Source organism: Epinephelus fuscoguttatus, linkage group LG17 (genome assembly GCF_011397635.1).
Source record: "Epinephelus fuscoguttatus linkage group LG17, E.fuscoguttatus.final_Chr_v1".
In the NCBI taxonomy this organism is placed as follows: domain Eukaryota; kingdom Metazoa; phylum Chordata; class Actinopteri; order Perciformes; family Serranidae; genus Epinephelus; species Epinephelus fuscoguttatus.
Genome location: NC_064768.1, coordinates 28,052,405 through 28,064,714, shown reverse-complemented (window position 1 = coordinate 28,064,714; position 12,310 = coordinate 28,052,405). Strand labels below are relative to the sequence as shown.

Sequence of the window (12,310 nt, the reverse complement as noted above, 5' to 3'; positions counted from 1 at the left end):
CTTTCCATGTGTGTTAGAGCCTAGAACATTGGTATCAACTCAATGCTGGACCTTCAGAATAGACAGGTCTCTGTTAAAACAATATAACTCACTAGTATTGCTCATAATACAGCATATACAGTTGCTACACACGTAAACATTCAAATACAAACTAAAAAAAGATCACAGTAAATCACAGTTAAAAAAAAAAAAAGTCCAAACATTGCATATCATCTATCCGTCCGTCTCCTTGTCGGGACTTAGATCTGGAGCTCACCGTCACATAGAGTCGATCAATGAGTCATCTGAGCCGGGCTGACTTTAATCAACAGGCCCATCTATAATTCATCTGTCTGGGATTCATCATCATCACTCCATATAAGCGCTGGTCTGGACTCTGACAGCTGTCTCGCAGGCACTCACAGCCTGGAAGGACGAGTTTCTATTAGACTACTAACTGCTTGCCTCCTTCTCCCCTGGGCTTCTCGTGAAAAGGTGTTGTTCACCTTTCTTTTTCTGCCTTTTCTTTAAGTTGCCCTCATGCCATAATGTTGTTAATGTTGTTTTAGACTAAGTGTGTTTGTGTGTATTGTCATGGTCCTGCAATAATGTCACTTATAGACTGCTATTGCCAGTAGACCAGAGACAGAAGAGTACGCTGGTGTGTCATGTTCGATGTCACAGATGGGCTGGAAAACAGGTTAGGAAACAGTAGAAAGCAGCATGGAGGCCAATCTGAGTGTTACAGTGGTTATTTCTTTTTTGTATCTCTTACTTATTGAGCTGCTCTCAATTTTGATTCAGTTGTGAATGATGTTCGAACGCTGCTTGGACAGTATTTTGTGGCGGCCTGTCACTGCATTGCACCAGCAAAGTGGCAAAAATTAACACGTCCATCAAGGTGTTGTACCTCCATCACTGCCAATCCAAGCCGACTGGAGTGAGTGGGTTTTTGTCCAGTTGGAAAGGGGCTCTAAATTCTCCACATCTCGAATTTCTGTACATTCCTTTTATTTCACACTTAACACAAGTGTCACTTCAACCACAAGCCACCCAGAAGGGGTTAAAATCCTGAATCCTGAGGCTGCAAAATATCCTGTCGTTCCCAAATGATCATGTAAGACAATTTTTTGCTCTTGTCTTCTGTCCCTTCAGTGTCAGTCAGTGCAGAGGAAAACAACATGCTCATACACTGATGTGGATCATGTCGTATCGATCGTATCGCTCCTATAATGAGTTTGAATGTGGGTGATGAAGACTGAGAAGTGTGTGATCTTTCAAATGAATTATTGATCCCTACGTGCTGTGCTGTTGCGTGTCAAAAACATGACTTAACTGAAAAAGGAGGAGAAAGATTTACACCAGCTGAAGTGTGTATGCGCGTGTGCTACCTCGTTGCAGTCGATGCCATTGTTGACTGACCAGGTCGTCTGGAAATACTCCAACATTCGCTGCTTGAGGCTCTGTGGCAGGTGATGGACACGGATGAAGTCCTTGAGGTCTTTGGTTCTGGTGTGGTACTGGGACCAGCGTGAGTACATCCTCTGAATAATGGCTGTCACATTACCGAAGACCAGTGCATGCATCAGTGCTGCAGGCGGAGAAAGAGAGAAGAGGAGAGTCAGACTGGGAAGAGATAATGGAGCATTAGCATGAATGAAATAGGCTGACAATGGATTGTCAAGATAGGGGACCGAAATAGGAGAAAAACCCTTTGGGGTGCTATTTTAATGGCAGAAGCTTGGAGCCAGCAGGGAAATATTTTTGTGTAGCTCACTGTAAACTCAACAGTGCCAACATGTAGGGAGAGCAACAGTAAGGAGAGCAGTGTAACATTAATGGGATGACTAAGACATGGATTTGAACAACTGCTCACACAAGGTCAATGGTGCAGTTTGAGACACAACAAGAGGAAGTCATCTTCTGAAATGTCTTCACACACCTCTCAGTAGCCACACTGCCAGTAGATTTGAACATGAATAAGGTAAGTTTGTATGCAATGAAAGGGTAACTTTGGTATTTTTCAATTTCAACCCTGTTCTCCCCATGTTTTTGTGTCAAAGTGACTAATAGGAACCACAGGTTTTGACACTGGTCCAGTACTGAGTGAGAATGCTGCAGCCAGCAGCAGACAAACAGGCTGCGATGTAACATTCACAGGCAATTGAGCTTCGTCAAGTCCACCAAAAGTGCTTGTTTTTGCCACTGACATATTCAGATTGTTATTAAGTGTCTGACTACACTATGGAAAGGATTACTACAGAGATAGACCTTTTTGTTAGAAATTAAGATCATTTTTTTAACCACAAAACAGCCCTGAAATCACCATCGTCAAAGCCACTAGACTCCATTTAAAGAAGCAGTAATTTGCAACACAGTCTCACTCCAAAGTCATCAAAATCCGGTGCTTGGTCAGTGACTTTCCATGTCAGACACGGATGAAAAAAGCTGCCCTTTCACGTCCTTTCATGGCTGATATGCTGCTGCTTGCCATTATTGTTTAATGGCGCCCATCGGCTTCCCACACGGTGGGACAATAACGAAAATTAAGGCAGGGGAAGTCCGAGTAGAGCGGGTAGGAGGGGTGGTGGATGGGTCCAACAACCACCGATTTTCACCCAGGAGGCCAGTGTTCGCTTCCCGTAAGTATTCACAGTGTTGTACCGACGTAGTGCATTTATTTTGAACGAGACTGTGCAAACAGTACAAGTCCTGTGAAAACAGCATTGTATTTTGAAATCAGACAGTGCATGTAACTGGCAGAACTTGACACGGCGTCCCAGAACGTCAACGACCAACACCACCAAGGTGCCCTGCACATCGTATGTTGACATAAAAAAGTCCACGACCAAACGTCGATATGTGACAAAGTTGGATTGCGAATGTGTTGTCATTTTTTCATCGTAAAACACACGGCGTTGACAAAACCAAAAATAAAACCAACAAGAGCCATCTTGGTTTGTCTTCCCACGTTCCAACAATCACCAACTCTGATTTGGGTGAAATAAACCCTTAATTCACTCAGTTAGATGTGAAAATATGCTGCTATACAAGCTCATATTACTGTTAATTTAAATGATGTTGTTGTTGTTAAATGATGTGTTTTGCGATGCCAATTTTGGGGCTGTTTCTGTTTAAACAAAAAGGATGTTACTCTTTAACAAAAAGATCTATCTCTGTAGAGATCCTTTCCATAAGTTTCCAGACACTTATATTAACAATCTGAGGCTGTCAGTGGCAAAAACTTTTAGTGGACCTAAATTGGTGGTGCTCGATTGCCCAGAGGGATTACATCACAGTCGTTTCCCAGCTGCTGGCTGCAGCAGTCTTGCTCAATAGTGGACCAGTGTCAAAAATTGTAGTTTCAAGTGGTCACTTAGACACAAATAAAAATGGAAAATAGGGCCCAGGTTGTTACCCTTTGTGCGCTGATTTTTACAGCTGCCTTCTCTTTTTAATGATAAAATCCCTACTAAAAAAATCAAATTTCTAAAATCTTGTTTGGATAATCAAAATAATACTTCCCATGTGAATATTATTAAACACGATTCCCATTGGACTCTGTCAATTTCCACAATCAAATAAACATACAAACCAGTCAACTGGCTAAATGTTATGTTTACATTCATGTCTTGCACCTCTGCACCTCCCGGGCAGGAACATCAGTGTTGGGTCTGAGAGGAGCTGATGTGATTGGTGTGACAGATACCTGCCCCCTACACACCCACACATAATGTATTCTTCTAATCTCATTCAGTTTCCAGCTGTGTCACAGGTATGTCGCACATGTCTGGACATGAAAGCACCGAACACAGACCACATGTTGGGAGCCACTGTTGTGTCACAGACTCCATTTTCTTACATGTGACACACTGATCAACACAAATTGAGCTTTTATGCCACAGCATTTTAAACTGAACCATGATTAGATATTCAGTTATTTAATTTCTTCCACAAGCTCACTGCATTTGACCTATGCTCTGCTATAAATATGAACAGGTGCTTTGTGTTAGTTTTCAGTTTGCGTTGACACACAAGGGACGGTGTGTGTGTGTGTGTGTGTATGTGTATGTGTGTGTGTGCATCTGTGACTGCTAAAGCCCCCAGGCAACCAGGGACATTTAACATTTAGCTGAACCAGAGTGGGTAGCGCCCCCAGGGAAAACCCCGCCACGGTGACCTCTCTTCATCCCCAAAAAACCAAACCTAGTGAAACGATCCAGTTCAAACTGGATCAGACCATCTTGCAAAGATCAGCAAAGAAAAACTGGATTTTGTGGATTTGCAGTTGCTGATACCAAGACATCATGGAATCATATTAGAAGTAAATATAATTTAACATTGTAACTCTACACGCTGTTGTCTGAATGTAAACAGTGTAAGAGAGTCATTTCCAAATAACACATGGACCCACATTGATGTGATCTCAAAAAAATCTCACTTTTAGAAAACACAACACACACAATATCACTGATGTGTGTATTCTGTGTACCTCCGATAAGCATGACACAAATAGAGAAGATCTTCTCTATGTCAGTGTTGGCAGACACGTTGCCGAATCCCACGCTGGTCAGGCTGCTGAGGGTGAAGTAGAGCGAGGCGATGTAGACGCTGCGGATGGCGGGACCGCTGCCCATCCCAGTCCCATTCACAGCTCCTATGGCATAGTACGGTGACTCCAGGCGCTTCCCCAGCTCATGGAGCCATCCTGATTTAAAATGGGGATATTGATAAATATGAAGAAGAAGGACAAAGGGATGGTTAGCCAATGCACTCTTGTTTTGTTTTTCAAGCTTAAAACATCAGCCCACTCTGGGCATTAGAGCATTCAGAGGCAAACCTACCATCTCTGCTCATACTTGTTCTTTGCACAGTGATTAATAAAGGAACCAAAATGAGCCTTGTTACAAAACCTTTGTGTTTCTTTACAATAAGCTGCAGCGGCCATCTCATGTCTCTGTGCACTGATGCATGTGCATGCATACAAAGTTGACAGCACTATTTTCTCATTCTGGAAACTGTGGTAAGCTTTCCTCCGTGCTGCATCCAGAACAAAGGTTGATGCAAATCAGATGCTTGGGAACCAGAACTGATCCCTGGTCAGTACAGTGTGCAGACATGCAGCTGATCCCAGGAGAGTCTCCTGCAGACACTGATGAATGGTAATTGGATGGAAGCCCCTCATAGCCGCCTGACTTCAACGCTCAGTTCGGCATCAGAAACACATAATTAGGACACAACACATTAATCCTGCCTCATGCACTGACCTGTTATTTTATGACACTGAGATACAGTAATTGGTGAAGAGAAATCTGCATCGTTCTTTTGACCCAGTCAATGCTGACCCGGAACCAGTTATGAAGACACCAGAGCGAGGTAATTGCGAGCAGTGCAGCTCATCGATACTGACCTGAGACCAGCCCAGGAGGCCTCATTATATGAGGGACCTGGAGGCTGTGGGGGGAGTCATGAGAGGAAGCACGCCATTCGCTCAATTTTACAACACACACAAATGCAAGCATACATACACTAAACTGATGTAACTGTTGCTCACACACTTTCCATTCAGTGTGGGTTTTACAACAGACTTAGGGATCAATAAAATCAATGAGGAAATCATACACTTAATTTAACCGTTTACTGAAATATTAAGGCGAACAGCATGCAGCACTGTCTCTTAACTGCAAACACCCACACAACATGATGAGTCCATAACATAGCTATTAGCTCGGGCCTCTCAATTCCACATCTTGTGTTTCAATCCCACATCTATGTGGTATCTTTTCGATTGTTCCCTGTTTTATTATGCGAGATGGTTTTTAATCCTGGTTGAACGTAAAAATCTGCCTTCATAGCTTGCAAACCTACAGGAATGAGATTCATCATGAAAAACACATCAGATCTTACCTGCTGGGGAAAAAAAAATCCTGCAGGTTTCACACATCAATGGCTTTTCAGAGCCATGGCTGATTTGGAAATAATGAGCTATGAAACTGCAATGCACCAGAGGACTGACACCATGCCCCACACGTGATGCGATAGTTAAGATAAAGCAGAAATTAAAAGGTAAGCATTTAAAAAAATGCAAAGAGTAGATCAAGGGAGGGGGAGAGAAGTCTCCTATATGACGTATATGTGGGATTTATTTGATTAAAAAGTGAAAATGACTTATTTTATTAATGCCACATGATCAATAGAAAATCCAACATTTTAGCTTTATAGCTTTTACTCCGAGCCACAAGCCATGAGCCATTCATCCTACACTTTTTACTCATAAAAGCCCAGTGTTTCCTTTATATTGATTTAGTATAGAGCTTGACAAAGCTGGATAATGGCTCCCTCGGCCAGAAAAATAGAGATAAAATGAAAACACTTTATCAGGCTTCACTATGGCAAAAAAAAAAACCAAACCAACCACAAACAATCACATGTACATCAAGAGTGCAACCGCCTGTATGTCATGCTATGATTATCCATTTAAGATCAATGCCATCTTGGAACTGCCACACTTGAAGTATGGCGCTGCTGCTGGACTGACATCAAACCCTCTGTCTTCTATAGAAAGTTTTACTTATAGCTTCAACTGATTTTCAGTGCCTTCCATCCCAATCCTAGATTATCATGGTTGATGCTTCATGGTCCTCATTCCTGTAGCATCATGTAACCTCTGAAAAATAAAGCCGACACGGAGGTGCCAAAAACTGCAGCTCTGCAGTTCTCATAAGCCCTGTTTCCACCGAGCAGTGCAGTACAGTTCAGTTCAGTTCGCTATGCTTTTTTTCTGTTTCCACTGTGAATGGATGGTACCAGTAAAACGGTTCTGTACCGTCCCCATTATTGGTCACCCTTCTGTTGAGTTACACAGATCTGCTACTAAAAGGTGGAGCTGTGAACCCTGCAGTCTGTTGATTGGTCAGTAGTGGTGGAAATGTACCATGTGTGAAGGGTTACTTTTAGTTCCAAAGGTACTATACTGAAAGTGTTTGGTGGAAATGGAGCTATAGACACGCATGTTTAAAAGTCCAACTTTACAGCAGAAATAAATGTGTTTACAGCCTGGAACAAAAACGGTTTTGGTCTCTATAGGTAATTTCCCGCTTCATGACAACTGTACAGGGTATGATTTTTTTAATATAACTTACTCATTCACATTTTACTAAGGCTTCAAGTTATGCATAATCAAAGGAATGGCTGCTTTAAGTGACAACCTGTCTGCAAGCGTCACCACAGTCTATGAGTCAGATCCACCCCTTGCTCCTCCACAGCTCCAAGCTTTCATCCAAATGCGTATGATCACCTTTGGCTCCAAAAATCCAAGATGGTGACAACCAAAATATTTATTCATTGCAACTGAATTCCTTTTCAAACTAGATCAGGGAGGCCTTGTAGTTGCATTGATTGTTGATGTTAGAATTTGGTATGACTATATATTCAAGTGTCTCTAGGGACACTCAGAGATAATGTGATAACAGTACTTTTATTTACAAAATCTGAATCTCTACAATGTTATTATGTGTCATGTTTTGTCAGTGTCATGCTAACAAAGACATCATTTAGAGGTATACCACAGGTCTGTGAAACTGCACACATTTATTTCATATAACAGTACATTCCCAGCAACACTAGTCTAGTTTTTAAACACTAACATAGATGGACGTGTGGGCATCATTTTTCCTTCACTCACCGATATCCCAGTTGTAAGCGTTGGCCTCCATCTCCATCTTGCCGATAATGTACCAGATGCACGCCATCCAGTGGGCCAGCAAGGCGAACATGGACATCAGCAGCGTCAGGACCACTGTGCTGTGCTGCGAGTAGCGGTCCATCTTCTGGAGCAGCCGCAGCAAACGCAGCAGACGTACTGTTTTTAATAGGTGGACCACAGACACCTGGGGATAAAGATCAAAGACCTGAGGTGATTATATTGTCTGGATGTTAACTTTAACCTCATTTGTCAAGCCTACACTGCCATAATGCCACTGTCTATCATCACCACCTCCCTCTCCACGAGTAAAGCTCCTAAGGACAACATGTGTTTCATTCCTTGCTAAGCAGGGATCAGCTATCACAACCACATAACCTCCGTTTCATATCTTGAGATTTTCTGGCGTTCTGCTGAGGGCAAAGTCAGAGAGACACACAGATATCAAGAGAGTGAAACAGAGACTATGAAGGTGAGGAGCATGCTGCAATCGTCTCCCCTTTTAACAGAGTGTAGATCTCATGGGAAGAGTGATACACCAGTTAAATACACACACAAACTCTTGTACTCCTATCATTGTGAGGACGCTCACTGACATAATGCATTCCCAGCCCCCTTACCTTAACCTTAACATTCACAACTAAATGGCCAACCCCAATCCTTACCCACCTCTAACCTTAACCTAACTGTAACCTGAACCTTAAAACAAAGTCTTCACCCCTAAACAGGTTTTTGGAGAAAAAAGGACTCACTTTCCAAAAATGTCCTCACTCTGTTGGTTATAAACATGTTACAGTACTCACTATGTGGCAAGTACACACACACACACACACACACACACACACACACACACACACCCACACACACACACACACACACACACACACACACACACACACACACATATGCTAATAACACTGCCTGAAGTGACTAAAAGCTCTTCACCATGCTTCATGTCCTCTCCAACATTAGAGGCTGCTCAAATGCTCTCAGATTCTATAATTAGAATTTGACAAATGCTTGTAAACACATCCACAACATGATCTATATGAAGATTCCCTGATGAAGGAGCCCTTGAATATAAATGGCCCAATTAGAGCAATCAGACGCTCGCTCACAGGTGTGTTTGTTTTGCTTTTTACCCTCCAAGCCTCGCCGTCACCATACAGTATTTCATCTTCCACAGCTACCTTCATTTTTCTGTCTTCGCACACTCATCCTTTCACTCTTTAACAAATCAAACTACCTTCGCCACACTTCCCTCTACTGGCTTACACACACAGTGTTCCTTCAAGTTCCCTTTCTCGCATTTCCTTGTGCAGTGAATGTGATGTGAATGTCATCCACTGTGCACCTGCTCCTCTGGCAATTTCCACTAGCAGTCTATCATTTGGGGCTTGCTATCGTGTATCCCCATTGGACACACACACACATACACACCAGCTATTATTTACAAAGATGTAGGACATGAAGAATATTTGAAACCTTCCTATGAGGATGTATGTGTATTCGTGTAGTGTGTGTGTGTGTGTGTGTGTGTGTGTGTGTATGGGTGTGGGGGTGGTGACTGAGAAAGTGGGACAGATATTCTATAGAAAATGTATACATCACCTAATAACCAAAACAAATAGAGGGAGGATGTGAGACATATAGGAAACAAAGAAATGATGACAAAAGAGGAGAGAGAAAATGAAAATGTGTGTGTGTGTGTGTGTGTGTGTGTGTGAGAGAGAGAAAGAGAGAGAGAGAGAGAGAGAGAGAACTACACAATCAGAGCATTTGCGTGAAGCTAAAAGGAGGAGATGTGCACGCAGTTCTTATCAGAGCTGCTCCTGCCTGTGTCTCCAGCATGTTTTATGGCGGGTTTTTTTGCACACTCTTGCTGTGAGAAACAGAGAACTGGTGCAACACGAGGGGTAATGAAGCCTCCTGCCGAGCCCTGGGGAGAAGCTCCATCTCCTCTCCGCCATCTATCACCACCCTGGCACCCCACCTATGGAGAGAACGGGCTGTGCCACATCTCTAATCCTCCAGCAACATGAGCAGTAAGCAATGCAATGCACCCAACAACGCGTGCACACCTCCCGCCACTTTCTCCTTCAACTCTTCCCCTGCCACTCACATTTGCATCTCCTCCGCTCGTCAGGTGTGAAATTTGCATTAAGCTCCTTGATTGACTTATTTTCCCTCTGCTTTTTAAGGTAGTATTTGTGCACATGAGACTATAACTTTACAGAAATGCTCATTATTTCTGCCCCTGCAGCCTCGCCTTTAGCGCTACAAGCCAATCACAACAGTGTGACTGACTGACCCTGTTTGTTTTAATTTATTTTATTGGTGCAGCAGTACTGGGCCAATAAGCATGCACAACACTGTTTTCCAATATCAACGAGGTTTACAGGTCCAGGACATATTGATATGAGCTTAAACAATGACTGCAGCAGTTGAGTCTCTATGACAAAATGCTGGCCCTGATGCAAAGATATTATCATAACAGGAGACTCATGCTTGCCTCATCATCTTATTGCTGACTGCTTTTGTGTTGATGATCTTTAAGGGATGGTTAATGAAAGGCAGGGAAGATTTCCTTTTTTTGGGTTTCACAGTATTGTTATTCCTGTTCCTGTGGGACACTTTTAAATGCGCAGCAGCTCACATAAAAGAAGAAACCCGAGGATCAGGTGTGGGGGTGATCAGGGGAAACAGGAAATTATGAAGGAAATAAAGACCATGTAGGTACTGGAAAAAAAAAAAAGAAAAGAATCACCTGATCAATGGGATCACCTGACAGACCGTAAAACATGCCGAAATGGCACAACGACAGAGATGTACGACGAAAACAAAAGACAGACGAACACCAGGGAGGGACTGCATGAGGCCTCTTGGCTCATTCTGATGAAAGATGGCTTCGGCTCTCAAAGGGGACATACGTCTGAACGCACCGTCCTTTGAGAGGACATCGCGCAGAATGTTCGTCAATTACTGGCCACTCCCACTCAGCCCGGCGGTGGCATGGGAACTTGTGGCCCAGTAGCCTTACACGAAATCCCAACCTACTGGGAGTGCATGGTATTTCCATTAATAGAGTCTGGAGCCAAACAGGCACCTTCGCCTGGAGCAGACTGTCACTGTGCCCACCACATCCACTCACACTTTCTTTCACAGCACTTTTTTTCACCACTCCGGCTGCTTTTTCTCTTTGTCTCTCTCTGTTTCTTTTATTTAGCCTCCAAAAGATAGTTCCTTCTTATATTGTTTTTTATCACTAGTTTGATAGCTGTTGTTTTATCTATATAGGTTTTCCCCATTTTTATTTTAACTGTAACTCCAAAGGGACAGTTCACCCTAACTGTAGTGCTATTTATCAATGTATGTTGTGTTGGTGTGAGATGCAGAGTGTTGGAGATATCAGCTGTAGAGATGTCTGCCTTCTCTCCAATATAATGGAACTAGATGACACTCAGCTTATGGTGCTTAACGCGCCAAATCATGACCCAGTTACTCAAGATAATCCACAGACCTTGTTGTGAGCAGTTTCATGTAGGAACTACTTTCTTTCTACCGCACTACACCCGCTAATTGTATCACCGTCCAGAAGGAAGCGTGCATCTACTGCTAGCTCAACTAGCACCACTGAGCGAGCTAATGTTACAGCTCAGCTGAGGAGGACGCCATTAATGTTTACATCTCATGCTTCCACAGGCACAAGCTTCTTGTCTCTGAGTAGATGCATGCTTCCTTCTGGACGGTGATACAATTAGCGGGTGTAGTTCGGTCGTGTAGCTCCTGCGTGAAACTGCTTACAACAAGGTCTGTGGATTATCTTGAGTAACTGGGTCTTCATTTCTTGAGAGTTTTTCAAATCTATTTATTGGTGCTTTGAGCACCATGAGCTGAGTGCCATCTAGTTCCATTATATTGGAGAGAAGGCAGACATCTCTACGGCCGATATCTCACTTAGCAACTCACACCAAAACAATCTAGATTTATTGTAAGAGGATGTGTTTTTGATATGGGGTGAACTGTCCCTTTAAGTATTGATACATATAACTATTTTACAGGCTACAAGGCAGGAGGGCAGTTTAGAAATTAAATTTAGGATGCACAGTAATTCCGGCACGTTATTGGTATTGGCATATAAAGGCTTTGAAATTAAATTTTGTCATCAGCACGTAATGAACATTTCTGTCAATATGACAAGCCAATAAGGTGACTCTTTAATTATGCAACTTTAATTAGTCAAAATAGGTCAAATTTGCATGGCAGCACTGTTTAATACCTGACACATGATCATCTGTGTGAGATGCATCGGGCTTTCCACCCACTCCAATGTAAACCCATTTGCATCATCATTAGATGAAGTGATAAAGTTCACTAAACCCAACCACCGACTCTTTCTTACCGCCACAACTCAAATCCTGGTATTCGTCTTAGCGACATCAGCGATCTTTGCCCTAACCATAACCAAGTAGCTTTCTTTACCTAAGCAGCACAATATGACGAGCATGGATGAGATCATGCTGAACTTTGATAGTTACTGTATGAGATCCACTACTGTATATTGGACCTTTTGATCCACATAACAGTGGCTGAATGAGTAGAAACAACATATCTTTCTCTAAATTAGGG

General features: G+C 42.7%; 1 protein-coding gene across 1 annotated transcript in view; it reads right to left on the bottom strand.

Moving 5' to 3' along the window:
• Positions 1-12,310, bottom strand: part of kcnh8 (potassium voltage-gated channel, subfamily H (eag-related), member 8) — an 82,159-nt gene that overhangs the window by 18,072 nt on the left and 51,777 nt on the right. The window contains exons 7-9 of the mRNA XM_049601476.1: positions 7,664-7,868; positions 4,472-4,687; positions 1,371-1,570 (exon numbers count right to left, since the gene is read on the bottom strand). Coding sequence (XP_049457433.1) covers positions 1,371-1,570; positions 4,472-4,687; positions 7,664-7,868 — 621 coding nt within the window. The remainder of the gene's footprint in view (positions 1-1,370; positions 1,571-4,471; positions 4,688-7,663; positions 7,869-12,310) is intronic.